At 41.8% G+C, this 15,417-nt stretch overlaps 1 protein-coding gene across 9 annotated transcripts; it reads right to left on the bottom strand.

Annotated features, from left to right (window-relative positions):
• Positions 1-997: 997 nt before the first annotated feature.
• LOC106602172 (uncharacterized) lies at positions 998-15,406 on the bottom strand. 9 transcript variants are annotated; one of them, XM_014194641.2, is made up of 17 exons: positions 14,498-15,406; positions 12,884-13,065; positions 10,345-10,510; positions 8,589-10,253; positions 7,984-8,153; positions 7,785-7,848; positions 6,375-6,850; positions 6,151-6,287; positions 5,539-5,632; positions 5,226-5,427; positions 4,866-5,005; positions 4,550-4,686; positions 4,074-4,167; positions 3,626-3,961; positions 3,358-3,526; positions 3,103-3,227; positions 998-2,395 (listed from the first exon to the last, which is right to left on the bottom strand). In XM_014194641.2, exons 4-17 carry the CDS (start codon positions 8,683-8,685, stop codon positions 2,015-2,017), a joined length of 2,622 nt encoding a protein of 873 aa, XP_014050116.2. In that variant the 5' UTR covers positions 8,686-10,253; positions 10,345-10,510; positions 12,884-13,065; positions 14,498-15,406; the 3' UTR covers positions 998-2,014. The 9 variants fall into 9 exon arrangements, with proteins under 9 accessions (XP_014050116.2, XP_014050122.2, XP_014050123.2 ...); XM_014194647.2 differs by having other exon boundaries at positions 5,265-5,427; XM_014194648.2 differs by having other exon boundaries at positions 5,352-5,427.
• Between the last annotated feature and the right edge of the window lie 11 nt (positions 15,407-15,417).

Below are 15,417 nucleotides of genomic sequence, written 5' to 3'. Positions count from 1 at the left end.
AAATACAATTTTAATTACAAATTGTAGAAATAGGCGGGATTTATGACTTTGCTGCTGTGGTAACTAGTGACGACCTTCGTCGGCCTCCATTTTCCCGCAATATTTGTGTTGTACATACAAAATAAGAACGAATTATTTAAATCAGAAGAATCTCATTTATAATGAAAAATATAAACGTAACATGTAGTGTTTCATGAGCTGAAATGAAAGATCCCAGAAATTATTCCTCTAAAATTGTGCACAAATTTGTTTACATTCCTGTTAATGAGGATTTCTCATTTGTCAAGATAATCCAAACACTTGACAGGTGAGGCATACAAAAAAGTTGATTTAAACAGCGTGATCATTACAGGTTCATCTTGTGCTGAGGACAATAAAAGGCCACTCTAAAATGTGCAGTTTTATTACAACCCAATTCTGCAGATGTCTCAAGTTTTGAGGGAGTGTGCAATTGGCAGGTTGACTACAGAAATGTCCACCAGAGCTGTTGCCAGATAATTTAATGTAATCTACCATAAACTGCCTTCCACTTTATTTTAGAGAATTTGGCAGTACATCCAACAAGCCTCACAACCGCAGACCATATGTAAGCACACCAGCCCAGGATCTCTACATCTAGTTTCTTCACCTGTGGGATTGTCTATAACCAGTCACCCAGACAGCTGACGAAACTGTGGGTTTGCACAACTTTAGAGTTCCTGCACAAACTGTCAGAAACCGTCTCAGGGAAGCTCATCTGCGTGCTCATCGTCCTCACCAGGTTCTTGACCTGACTGCAATTCTGCGAGGTAACTGACTTCAGTGGGCAAATGCTCACTGGTACGCTGTAGATATGTGCTCTTCACAGATGAATCCCGGTTTCAACTGAACCAGGCAGATGGCGTGTATTGCGCCATGTGGGCGAGTGGTTCTTTGATGTCAATGTTGATAAGAGTGGCCTATGGTGGCAGTGAGGGTTATGTTATGGGCAGGCATAAACTACGGACAACACACACAATTGCATTTTATCGACGGCAATTTTAATGCAAAGGTACTGTGACGAGATTGAGGCCCATTGTTGTGCCACTAATCCTTCACCATCAACTCATGTTTCAGCATGATAATGCACGGCCCCATGTTGCAAGGATCTGCACATAATTCCATACTCCAGACACGTCACCCATTGAGCATGTTTGGGATGCTATGGATCGACGTAAGACTGCATGTTCCAATTCCCGCCATTATCCAGCAACTTCGCACAGCCATTGAAGGGGAGTGAGACAACACTCAACAGCCGGATCAACACTGCAAAGGAGATGTCTTGCTGCATTAGGCAAATGGTGGTCACACCAGATACTGACTGGTTTTCTGATCCACGCCCCTAGCCTTTTTTAACGCACTGAAACAAAATATGCATATCTGTATTTCCAGTCGTGAAATCCATAGATTAGGGGCTAATGAATTTAATTTAATTGACTGATTTCCTTATATGAACTCAGTAAAATTGTTACATTTATATTTGTTCAGTGTATATGCTGTCCAGATTCAAGTATATTTTGACAAACCATGACAATTTCTTATGTCAAAAAAAGCAATGCACAACTGCTGTAGTGTATTTTACAAATTCTCAAGTGTTCACATGTTTTCTCAGTGGTATAGTGCCATTTGTTTAGTTAGATGTGGGAGCTGACCCCAAAAAAGTGAATTACATAATTTTAAAATCAAAGTTTGTACTGACAGATGTAACCTATTGAATATTATAATACAATATGCATCCTCCATCTGCCCACACTCTCACTAAAATGTTATATTTGTAATACCCTCAAACATCAAGTCAGGCATATCTAATTTACAAATAGGCCATCAGTGTCAATGGTAAATGATAATTCTTTGCGTTTTACCGGTGAAATGTCCAGACTGCATCTGCATGACAATCATGTGATCTCAATCAGCTTCATGGGGATATGCATTTAAATCTTCTTGAGTTACTGTTTCAGGAGTGAAATAGAGCAGATGCTGTTAAACTAACTTATTCTCAAATTGAGAAAAGGGCCGGAGCGCCGCTCCCTTGTGCTCCGGCAGCACCACTCCCCTGGTCTTTGTTAAGCAGCCTTACTCTAATCTCCTTGACTCTTGAGGACTCCTTTGCCTTCCCCACGTCGATACCGTACACGGTGGTCTGGATGAATGTGTAGAAGTTACACAACGCTTCATGGTAGGACACACTGAAGACATAGTGTGCCTTAAAGAGCTCATCAAAAGCTGCCACTGATGTTTGGGTCTTGCATGGGATGGCCTTCTGGTCAACGACGATGTAAAACTTCTGAATGCTGTTCTTCCTTTCACCGACACAGAGGAGGAAGGGCTGCTGCTCATGTCTAACTGTCTCAAGGAAGGTCACCATACTTGTCCCTACCTGAGGAAAAGAGAACAAGACAACAGTATATAACGTGTTCCACAATCCCGAGGGCAGACCACATGACCACTAGGCAGGTAGCCTAGCGCAGTGGTTCCCAACTCCAGTCCCTAAAAACAGTACACATTTTATTGTAGCCCTGGACAAGCACACCTGAAACATGTCAACTAATCATCAAGCCCTTAAGTTGAATCAAGTGAGTTTGTCAGGGGATGCAACGTGTGCTGTTGAGGGTACTTGAGTTGGGAAACGCTGGCCTAGCGTTTAGAGGTGAGCAAGCAGGCAGTGGGTTCCAGTTCCATTCTAGATGCCATTGCCGTCCGTTGTGCCCATGAGCAAGCACTTTACGTCCCACAACAGCAGCCCCCCCACACCTCTCCAAAACCTGTATATGCATGTGTCTTTCGGTGGGGTTGGGTTAAAAGCGAAAGTCAAATTTCGGTTGGACCTTGTGTGCAATTGACCAATAAATTGATCTTAATCTAAGCAACCTAGCGATGAGGGTTTAGCTTAACTATATTTTCACTCGTATGCGCTCAGTTTCATAAAATGGATGGTTATCCTATTTACATGGGATGTTATTGAATTTGGCTACACCTCTGGAGACCATAATGTGAAACTGTCAGTGGCAAACAGGAGCTGTGTATTGTTAACAAGTACTGTCCTAAGGAAAGGAGAAAGGCACAAAGATCACAGAACATACAAACCTTCATAAATCTAACCAGATGGTCAGCAGCTTGAGAGGTACGGATCTTTGCGGTCTTTGGGCCCTTTGAGGTCGGGGGTAGGAGATGCAGAAGCAACAAAATGGCTGCCAAGTCACTCTCCCATCCTAATTTTTCAGTGAAAAACAAGAACTGCTCAGTAAAAGCTCACATGCCAGTTTCACCCAGACATTGTATGGTCAAGTTAGAAAAGTCATTGGAAATACCAAAGAACATATTTGAATTCTGCACTAGTACCATAATCATTGGATTCCTGCTGCGCAGATGTGAGGAGGTCTTCCACAGGTTCGCTGAAGGGAAGGGTTTTGCAATCTGCGATGACCCTGGGTTTGAAAAATGTTGGCCACTTCGCCATAAATGTCCCAGACACCACCTCTCCGAAAAGTCTGGTGAAATCTTGGTTGATCTGAAGCACATTAATTTTGTGAATTTTTTGTTGTTGTTTATCTTTCCACTTTCTTTTAAAATCACTAAAACATGATGAATTCTATTCATACAGTCTTACCAAGCCTGTAGTGTCAAGGAATCTGGGGAAGACATCTAGGACAGTTGAGGACTTCTCCGGATCATGAACCACCTCCTGTCTGTATTGGAACGTCGCCATCATCTTCTCTCGAACCAGTGACTCATTAGTTGTTGTATGCTGAAGCACAGATATCGCCTCTCTGCATTCATCCCTCGACAGTTGCTCAACAGCTGAAGGGCAACTTCGCTGAGCCATGGGACCATTTTGATAGGTGGGCTTGGTTCTCTTCTTGGTCTTACATGACGTGTTGCGCCCCACTGTCTTTATTCTCCAGGTCAGGTAACCAGACCCACTAGCTGCATCGTAATATTTTTCCTGTCAATCAATAAGAAAACAGTTTTAAAAAAAGATGAATGCCGTTTTAATGTCCTGGAACTTTTGGTCTGGTATCCCCCGAGAGAGAATTCAGTCCTCTGTTCATACTTACATAACCATGCTCTGAATCTGGATCATTCAAGTAGGGGAATAAAGTCACAATCCCCAGGGCGTAGTTGGTGCGGACACTTGATGGGGGGATCCTCCTTCGAGGAAGAATACAAAAAGACAAATAGTTTTAAATAAAATACTGTTATGTTTTAATGTGTATTGTATGCATCCACCCCTCAGTACATAGGAAGTTCCCTCAGGAAATGAAAAGTTATTTGAATTTGAAGCGACTTGCCTAGTTAAATAAAAAGTTGAATAAAAATTCTGGTAAAAGCTACCATCAGTGATTCATTTCTCAGAAAAACGGCAGTGAGCCCTGCTACATGGTTTGATCTAAAGCTGATGGATGGTGCTGGGGGAAACCCCCCCCCCCCAGTATGAACACACAGGTACTAGAAGTTTGACTAAAATCATGCAGTTAAACATAATACAGCTTTGGTCATCACACATTTCTAACACATTGAATTATTCACGTACCCATGACTTTCCATCATGTCGGCCACAATAATGTTCACCATCAGCCTCCGTGTGCTATCTGTAAGACCTTTGGTTTTCCTATACTCCTGGAATACCTTTTCGCCACCTGGCTTTGAGTGAAGGACGGCACTAATCATCTAGAAAAACACATCAAAACAATAGAAGCCCTGATCAGTCGAGCATCTTCAAGGTACTGGTAATGGGCAAGAAGACAAGGGTATGTAAATAGGCGGAACAGAAACAGCTGCAGGTGTTTTAAAGTAATATCACTAATGCGCTAGTAGTGGAGCTAACCGCAACATTTTACACAACTCACATCTCTGGCTGCATTTCTGTCTGTAGGTTCATCAGTCAGACGTCTTTTTCTTGCCTTCGTTTTCTCCAGAGTTAAAGCTGATCCAGAGGAATCAGACCCAACTGAGCAGATAGAGACCTCAGACATGGACACTTGCTCGTCTGAAAGATTACAAAGATGTAACTTTCAGGGAAAATTCAGCAAAAAAACTCCCTACCATTACCACCATTTGCTAAAGAGCTCTAACTAGAATCTGATGGACATTACAAAAACAATCCAACAATGATTTACCAAACGTCTCAATGAACTGATAACAGATGAGTGAAAATAAGATGTGGGTATTGTGATGGACTACCCTTTAGCAAAGAATTGGGATAATACCGTGCAGGAGGAACTTAGCTGTGCCTTTGCATTCATCACCTAACAGTTCCTCAACAGCTGAAGGGGAACTGTGTTGAGCCTTGGGACCATTTTGATAGGTGGACTTGGTTCTCCTCTTGATCTTACATGATTTGTTGCGCCCCACTGTCTTTATTCTCCAGGTCAGATAACCAGACCCACTAGCTGCGTCGTAATATTGTTCCTGTCAATCAAAAAGAAAACAATTCAAAATGATCAACACCATTTAATTTAACATCATGGAACTGTAGGCTTGGTATCCCCTGAGAGAATTCAGTCCTCTGTTCATACTTACATAACCATGCTCTGAATCTGGATCATTCAAGTAGGGGAATAAAGTCACAATCCCCAGGGCGTAGTTGGTGCGGACACTTGATGGGGGGATCCTACTTTGAGGAAGATAAAATAAAGTACCAACAATTCTAGTAAAAGCGATAATCAGTGATTCATTTCTCAGCAAAACTCAAGCCCCACTACATGTTTTGATCTAAAGATGAGGAATGGTTCTGGGGAAACCCCCTCAGTAGTAACACAGGCTGGTACTCTACAGGGAATGCATGCACGACTGGTGTTTCAGATCCACCTAAAATCACAATGCCACAGTAATGGAGGGCACCCTAAAATGAAAGCTTTTAAGATGTTTTCATACCTCAAAAGTACACTACTGTCAAGCCATGTTTCCATTCTGAACCATTGGTTTGTAGATATACAAACTATACCTCAAAATGAACAAAGAATTGGCAACAAAAATCTATCAAGCAATGGTGTGGGATGTGGACATACAGTATATTGACAGTCTGCTTTTAAGGTCTGAAATCATCGAGCAGACTTTCATTTTGGGGTGACTAATACCTTTAAGTATGACAAATCATACACTGTTAAATATACCATTTGTCAACATACGTACCCATGGTTTTCCATCATGTCGGCCACAATAATGTTGACCATCAGTCTCCGTGTGCTATCCGTAAGACCTTTGGTTTTCCCATACTCCCGGAATACCTTTTCTCCACCTGGCTTTGAGTGAAGGATGGCACTAATCATCTAGAAAAACACATCAAAACAATAGAAACTTTGATCAGTCAAGCATCTTCAAGGTACTGGTAATGGGCAACATTCTACACAACTCACATCTCCTGCTGCATTTCTGTCTGTGGGTTCATCAGTCAGACCTCTTTTTCTTGCCTTGGCTTCATCCAGAGTTATAGTTGAACGGATAGAGAGGTCAGAGTGCATGAGCTCATGCGTGTTGAGGGATTTGATGTAGGTGAACCCTTTCCCACACACAGTGCAACTGTAGGTTTTCACGGTGTTGTGTTTGTGCCGCTGGTGCCTGGTCAAGCCGCTCTGACGCTGGAATTTCTCACCGCAGATATCGCAGCGAAAACGTGGCTTCCCAGTGTGTTTTAACATGCGCGTTTCATACTTTGTCTTTATGGGTGTCGCAGTATCCTCAGCTGACACCAGCAACGGACTCTGTTCTCTCTTGAAGTCGTCGAGTCCAGGTTCTTTGGATCCCCCAGAGGCTGGACTTCTCTCGTCCTCATCACTTTCTCCTGTGATATTCTGGTTGGCCTTGGGAGTCTCTGGAATCCACTCGCCGTAACCTGGAAATGAAGTCACCAACAATGAACGTCACAGAGTTAGCTTTACAATGACTCATTAAAAGGGATAGTTTACTTTTTGGGTCTTCACAAGTGCAAAATAAAATAAAGACCACATTGATTAGCGTAAATCAGACAGTTTGTCTTGCCTTCATGTTTGTTAGAAAGCAGAGAGCATATCCAACTGACAATCTCTTAGAAAAAAATCTACTATTGGAACCAAGATTTAAAAAAAAATAACTGGTGCTGGCACGAGAGCATAACTAACAAAATTACAGTAAGCGAAAAATGTATGCTTAATCCAGTATAATGTATAGAATTGATTATACAAGAGACAAAATTCAGCACAACGGCAGAGTCATGTCTTAAGTGTAAAACTATTAATGACTCAATAATCCATGCTGTCTGGGAATGCTATAATGCCCAGAAATTGTGGGTGGAGCTAGAAAGTTGGCTGTCAGAAGTATTACAATGTAAATGTACTTTTAATCCATGACATATTGGGGTGTAGTGAGTTACCCAATGGGCTGGACGATTCTTTCATCACTCATCTTGAAAAAAACGTATACTAAGAACTTGGAAGTCAATCCATTGACACAATGGAAAAATGTAATGATTTATTATTGAATTAGTAAGGGCGACCAAGAAAAACCAATCGGTTCAATTTAAGGCCAAGTGGCAAACAATAATGCAGGCACTAGAGATGGGGTGTGAGCATGCAGGTCTGGGCAGATGAGATGTAGTCAGTTTGTGTGTCTAAGTTGTTGTTCGTACACACACACACACACACACACACACACGTTTTTGGAATGGGATTTCTTTTTAAAAATGTACATCACAAAAATAAATAATTTATATAATTATGACAAATACACAATGTAATACAAGGGAAATAAAATACTTTACATCGTGATTGAAAATAGTTGCTTCAACTAACCTTCCGATTCCAGATCATCATCAGCCATTTCCTCCTGTTTGATGAGCCATACTGGCCATGGTACCTTCCAAAAGACAATGTCATTATTAATGAATAATGTTCTAAACTACAGTTATGTTGGGGATGCATCAACAACACAAACATCTCATGTGGTGGTCCTCACTTACAAAGTAGGTGGGACAAACCAAACTGAATTTACCGTGTCTGTAATCTGACCAGCGGGCTGTGATGGCTCTCGTCTCTCCGTCTCTGGCACCGGTGATGCTAGGCCTTCAAAAACAGCACCGTCTTCTAGCCAATGATAGTTGGCCTCTTGTTTATTGAGGATTTGCCCCACGATTGGAAAGTTTCCCAAACTTGGTGGGCTAACTAACATGCAAATAATAATAGACGCATTAATGATTTAATATTTTTTTTTAGACACCGCTATAGTGATGGTTTAGCACTCTGGGGTTATTGCGTGTTATAAACTGGGTGGTTCAAGCCCTGAATGTTGTTTTGGTGACAGCCCTGGTATTTCAGACCGTACACTGAACATTTATACTTAGTGCTCTAATTACGTTGGTAACCAGTTTATAATAGCAATAAGACACCTCAAGTGTTTGTGGTATATGGTCAATATACCACGGCTAAGGGCTGTGTCAAGGCACTCTGCGATACGTTGTGCATAAGAACAGCCCTTAGCCGTGGTATATTGGCCATATACCACACCCCCTCGTACATTATTGCTTAATTAAACAATGGATGTACACCAGACGCTAAAATGTGTGTTGTACACTAAATAGCTAACTGTCAACATCTCACCAGGTTTTGAAACGTTCTTAAGGCAGTTCGCTGGCTTCTCCATCCTTGTCTCTTTTTTTATTTTGTTCATGCAACATTTCCACTCGAAGAGCAGCATAGCTTTCTCCCATAAATTGACAGATTTCTTGCACGACTGTTGCTGTCAAAGCTTCCATAATGGAGGTGACACGACAACGAAAAGCGAGTTCGTGAGACATAGTTACCAAGTAGACTACAACAAACAATCTACTTTGTTCCTACTGTGATGTGAGAAGAGAAGGCTACAGTGAACAACTTCTTTGTTATCAGATGGTGGCTTCACCTTTTCACACCTCTTCACCTCCTCCGGAAGTTTTCTTTTGATTAGTTCCGGACAGCTGACGAGGTTGGGCGGGCCGAAATACCGTAAATACAAGTTTAGATACGCCCTTGATTCTAGCAGCTTCTTACATCTTTTGTTGAGAATTTATTTGATACTCAAAAATATTAATACGAAATTTCCCAAAAGCATAAGTGGCGTTTTTTTCTCTCCCACTAAACAAAATCAACAAGACAAACTGCCTGAACAAACTTTCAAACATTCTCATCCTCTTGATCTTATGAGCTGCTACCTTTCTACAGTTATAACATACTAAGCTATATAACTTGATTATAATAGCCTAGATTTGAACAACCATTGTTTGGTGTGAGTGGAGCATGATTCCCCAGCTTTTCAACATACTTTGTACAATAGTCAACTTTAACAAGTTATAGAGACTGCAGGAAATGTTCAAAATAACAAAATGTCTACAGTTTTCCTCCCAATTTTTTGCAAGACCAGCACTCAGGCCTTGGAAATGGAACTGGCAGCCAGGTCATAACCGTAACCCAATGAAACTGAGGGGTCAGATTAACAAATGTATATTTTTTTACCATACAAATGGAGAAAATTGCAACATGAATTTACAAGATTTGTTATAAAAAAAAAAAAATGATAATAGAATTCAGCCATCAATGAAGTAGTTGATGCATGAAACCTATAGCCTGAAATCCAGAACCTCTTTAACTAACTTTCCACTCTGTCATGGCCAAACCTTTTTGCTCGACAATGACAAAAGGCAAAAGCACAAATAGATCTGGGATCAGGCTATGATGCCTCTGTTTGCAAATCAGGCATCTACTAGGAATCAGGGTGTTTTCTGTTCATGTGTGCTCGCATGTTCTTCATGGTCACCGTACGCCCACATATGGTGCAGGTGGCGGTCAGTCTCCGCCTGGTCCCTTCAGCATGTTTCATAGTGCCGTGTTGTTGTACCACAGACACAGGATCTGATTCTGCTCCCTCCAATGGAGTGGCTATCTCCGGGTGTTTCCTCAGCAGGTGCTGCTTCAAGTTCTTTCTCAGGAGCACAAAACCACAGTGATCACACACAGTCGTCAGAGTCCTATAGGCTGGACTTTGAGGCAGTTGGTTATGGGCGGTGATTTCAATACGCTGGTTTACAGCAGGAGTGGGCAGTACCAAAGGTGTGGACGGTGCAGCCTGCGTAGAGGGCAGTGCAGATGATGAAACAGGAGCTGAAGCCCCTTGACACAACAGCAGATGACTTGTCATGGCATCCCTCCTGATGATAGTTCTCTCACACTGGGGGCAGTGATAATGGCCATCTGTCCTACAGTCCAAATTGCATTTACAAATCTTTTTATCTAGAAAAATTTGACGGAAATGAGTAAAAGCACATCTTGACAAGAATGATAATACAATCTAGCAGACTACATGGTTAAAACATCAGCATACCTTTGAAAGACACTGCATTTTTCAGGTGCACATCAACATGGCGCTGTAATCTTGAGCGTTTGGTTGGTTTAAAGCTGAGACAAAGTGGACAGTGGAACAGTTTGCAGCAGGTTGTGCATCTTGTGAGTGATAGCAGAGAATTGACAGGAACAATCGAATGGTGCACCTGTAACAAATAAGTTAATGTAAAATAATAATAATGAGATTGGCAAATTGTGGGGCTTTACATAGAGTTCTATGGAGCCATATTTATTGGAGTATCAATTAAAGTGCATGCAGAAAGGATAGGATGATATTAAGTATTAGGGGTAAGGCGTATTAATATACTATATATACTGCTCAAAAAAATAAAGGGAACACTTAAACAACACATCCTAGAACTGAATGAAAGAAATAATCTTATTAAATACTTTTTTCTTTACATAGTTGAATGTGCTGACAACAAAATCACACAAAAAGAATCAATGGAAACCCAATTTATCAACCCATGGAGGTCTGGATTTGGAGTCGCACTCAAAATTAAAGTGGAAAACCACACTACAGGCTGATCCAACTTTGATGTAATGTCCTTAAAACAAGTCAAAATGAGGCTCAGTAGTGTGTGGCCTCCACGTGCCTGTATGACCTCCCTACAATGCCTGGGCATGCTCCTGATGAGGTGGCGGATGGTCTCCTGAGGGATCTCCTCCCAGACCTGGACTAAAGCATCCGCCAACTCCTGGACAGTCTGTGGTGCAACGTGGCGTTGGTGGATGGAGCGAGACATGATGTCCCAGATGTGCTCAATTGGATTCAGGTCTGGGGAACGGGCGGGCCAGTCCATAGCATCAATACCTTCCTCTTGCAGGAACTGCTGACACACTCCAGCCACATGAGGTCTAGCATTGTCTTGCATTAGGAGGAACCCAGGGCCAACCGCACCAGCATATGGTCTCACAAGGGGTCTGAGGATCTCATCTCGGTACCTAATGGCAGTCAGACTGCCTCTGGCGAGCACATGGAGGGCTGTGCGGCCCCCCAAAGAAATGCCACCCCACACCATGACTGACCCACCGCCAAACCGGTCATGCTGGAGGATGTTGCAGGCAGCAGAACGTTCTCCACGGCATCTCCAGACTCTGTCACGTGCTCAGTGTGAACCTGCTTTCATCTGTGAAGAGCACAGGGCGCCAGTGGCGAATTTGCAACCCCCACCTGTGGACGTCGGGCCCTCATACCACCCTCATGGAGTCAGTTTCTGACCGTTTGAGCAGACACATGCACATTTGTGGCCTGCTGGAGGTCATTTTGCAGGGCTCTGGCAGTGCTTCTCCTGCTCCTCCTTGCATAAAGGCGGAGGTAGCGGTCCTGCTGCTGGGTTGTTGCCCTCCTACGGCCTCCTCCACGTCTCCTGATGTACTGGCCTGTCTCCTGGTAGCGCCTCCATGCTCTGGACACTACGCTGACAGACACAGCAAACCTTCTTGCCACAGCTCGCATTGATGTGCCATCCTGGATGAGCTGCACTACCTGAGCCACTTGTGTGGGTTGTAGACTCCGTGTCATGCTACCACTAGAGTGAAAGCACCGCCAGCATTCAAAAGTGACCAAAACATCAACCAGGAAGCATAGGAACTGAGAAGTGGTCTGTGGTCCCCACCTGCAGAACCACTCCTTTATTGGGGGTGTCTTGCTAATTGCCTATAATTTCCACCTGTTGAATATTCCATTTGCACAACAGCATTAGAAATGTATTGTCAATAAGTGTTGCTTCCTAAATGAACAGTTTGATTTCACAGAAGTGTGATTGACTTGGAGTTACGTTTGTTTAAGTGTTCCCTTTATTTTTTTGAGATAGATAGATATATCTATCTATAGATACATACATACATACATACATCTATAGATATATGTATATATAGATATACACAGATATAGATATACATATATATAGATATAATAGATATAGATATACACATAGATATAATATACAGATATAGATATACATACACACACAGATATACACATAGATATAGATATACACATAGATATAGATATACACATAGATATACACAGATATAGATATACACATATATAGATATACACATATATAGATATACACATATATAGATATATATACATATATAGATATATATACACACATCACATCACATACACATCACATACACATACACACATATACATATACACACATCACATCACATACACACAAACACTGACAATAACACATTACTGGCTCCAACACAACGCACTGTGGATAGGAAATATCATGGAATGTTCACATATATTCAATGTCCCAAACATTTGTCAGCCGACTCACGTCAGCCAGCCAGCCGACTCTTAGTACAAGTTAGCTAGCTAGATATGAAACGTTAAATTATGCTTGTTATTTGTTTTAACATTAAGAAGTTGCATTGTTTACCTTGGTATTGTCCGTACATGTCGTTGAAACTTATAATTTGCTACGAAACGTGAGTCTAATTTATATAGTCTCATTTATGAATTAGGCCCCCAGTATATGATCACAAGCTCCACTGACCTCATCTTCCGTAAGCTTAACCAGAGAGGAAGTGGTCTTTGGTTTAACAGGCTGTGATGGTCCTTGCGATGTCATCGGTAACAGTGGAGTGTAATCATCATGACCTGTGGGATCATCTTCCGTATCAGCACCGCTGGCCTCTTCTTCATCCTGCAGTTCCTCAACAGTGGTCTTTCTCAAACCTGGTGGGGTAACATACCAATTAAGATTTGGGTACTGTGAATCACAGTACCTTTGGCTCCCTAGCTACGTAGGCCCATATTCCACAATATCTAACTTACTAGAAATAAAAGTTGCCATAACATGGACTGCATAGTGCTACAGCTAATGATGATCTGTACTTAAAAAGGGGTTTACATTGGATCCCACATTTATTGGGGACAACTGACCCCTTCATTCACCCCCAATGTGTAGTGTTCACCTGGGTGATAGCTTGCTCTCGTTTACACAAGCCATATTGGAGTCAAAAGGGCTAGGTGATAGTTAAGCCTAACCCAAGATTGAGTGTGGGCCAAGCAACCACCCATACAGGGTTATAGGTAGCTAGCTATCTTCTAGCTCTGGTCCAGGGCAGAGCTAACCTCTAGATCAGTGGTCACCAACCTTTTCTGAGTCAAGATCACTTTGAGTTATAATGCCAGCCGAGCTCTTCCGCTCTGATTAAAAAAACTTTTTTTTTTTAAATGACTAAGCCGATGTACGCAAAATTAACCAATTAAAAACAGTTCAGTAGCAATGAGGTTTGTGCAGTAACCTATAGACCCAATACATTACTGCATATTGTCTACGCTTGAATTGCCCTGCCAATGTTGTTTTTCTCAGACCATTTTGAAATTATATTTTAGTATCGCCAAGAGCAGGTTAGTTGAAAAATCTATGGCACCTTTTTTCTGAGTTGAAATTTTACGGATTGACTGACTTGTGTGTCTTAAAGTAAAGACGGACTGTCGTTTCTCTTTATTTATTTGAGCTGTTCTTGCCATAATATGGACTTCTTGTTTTATCAAATAGGGCCATCTTCTGTATACCACCCCTACCTTGTCACAACAGACCTGATTGGCTCAAACGCATTTAAGAAGCAAAGAAAATCCACAAATTAACATTTAACAAAGCACACCTGTTAAATTAAATGTATTCCAGGTGACTACTTCATGAAGCTGGTTGAGTGATCAAAGCTGTCATCAAGGCAAAGGGTGGCTACACTCTAGAACCTCATATAAAATACATTTTGATTTGTTTAACACTTTTTTTTGGTTACTACATGATTCCATGTGTTATTTCCTAGTTATGTCTTAACTATTATTCTACAATGTAGAAAATAATGAAAAACCCTTGAATGAGTAGGTGTGTCCCAACTTGACTGGTACCGTACATATTACCGCGACTAACCTGTACCCCAGCACATTGACTCGGTACCCCTGGTATATTGCCTCGATATTGCCTTTTCCCCAAATTGTTTTTTACTTTACTCACTTTTCAAATATTTTCTTACTTAAAAAAAAAAAAAAACAGCATTGTTGGTCAAGGGCTTGTAATGTAAGTAAGCAGTTCGCCGTAAGGTCTACAGATGTTGTATTCTGCGCATGTGACAAATCATTTGATTTGTGATCTCACCTGCCATTTGTATACGATCAGAAGAACTGCAAGGGTTCAATGCTTGTACAGTCTCCTTCTCATTATCCATCCCTGTGCCAGTCTCCTTCGTCAGGGGCTTCCGGTTCGGGTCACGGCTACACTCCATTTCCACACGAAGAGCAGCGTAGCTTTCTTCCATTATTTGACACACTGCTCGCACGGCTGTTGCTGTTAAAGTTTCCATTACGGACGCTACACGCGCACGAAAAACGCTTTCGTTGAACATCTTTGTTATTATTTGACTACAAGCACAAGCCAGATAGCTTCTACACTGCTTGCTGTTTGGGGTTTTAGGCTGGGTTTCTGTACAACACTTTGAAAGATCAGCTGATGTAAGAAGGGCTATATAAAAACATTTGATTTGATTCTCCTTCGGGATTGGCGGATTGCATCCAATTTAAATGCATATACACCGCCACCCACTGTACTAAAGTGAGGCCAATCATTTCCTACCTACATTAAATTCTCATTATTCCTGTTCCTAAAATGAATAAATCCAACAACTAGCCCTACACCTACAGTATATACCACTATTTCATTAAAATCACCACCCCATTACCTCTTCTGCAGTAATATCTCGTACACCCAGGTACTTCTCTGCAGCTGCCACCTACACTCATTAAAAACCCACTACCATTCCACTACATGATCCCATCGGGTCGTACAGTGCACCATGCAAACGGCCTGGGGGGACGGGACACCATCTCCCTATACACCCTTTAACTCTTGTCAAATATCGTACCTCCAAGTACTTCTATGCAGCTGTCACCACTTTATTTTCTGTGATTTATGTTCCATTTCAGCGGTACAATTGATAACCATGGCAATGAATGCTAAGAAGCCAACCTTACTAAGCAGGCTAGCTAGCAAACTTACCCGCGCAATACCACTTCCGCTGT

This window comes from Salmo salar, chromosome ssa04 (genome assembly GCF_905237065.1).
Source record: "Salmo salar chromosome ssa04, Ssal_v3.1, whole genome shotgun sequence".
NCBI lineage: Eukaryota > Metazoa > Chordata > Actinopteri > Salmoniformes > Salmonidae > Salmo > Salmo salar.
Note: the sequence above shows the minus strand (reverse complement) of the source record. Positions and strands in the feature narration are given on the sequence as shown.

What these genes read in the sequence shown, in the direction of transcription:
- LOC106602172 (XM_014194641.2), bottom strand. Translation starts at nt 8,685, where the DNA reads ATGCTGCTCTTCGAGTGGAAATGTTGCATGAACAAAATAAAAAAAGAG. An exon ending in TCCTTGACACTACAGGCTTG is followed by an intron (nt 3,527 to 3,625) that starts GTAAGACTGTAT and finishes AATGTGCTTCAG; the next exon opens with ATCAACCAAGATTTCACCAG. An exon ending in GCAGGAATCCAATGATTATG is followed by an intron (nt 3,228 to 3,357) that starts GTACTAGTGCAG and finishes CTGAAAAATTAG; the next exon opens with GATGGGAGAGTGACTTGGCA.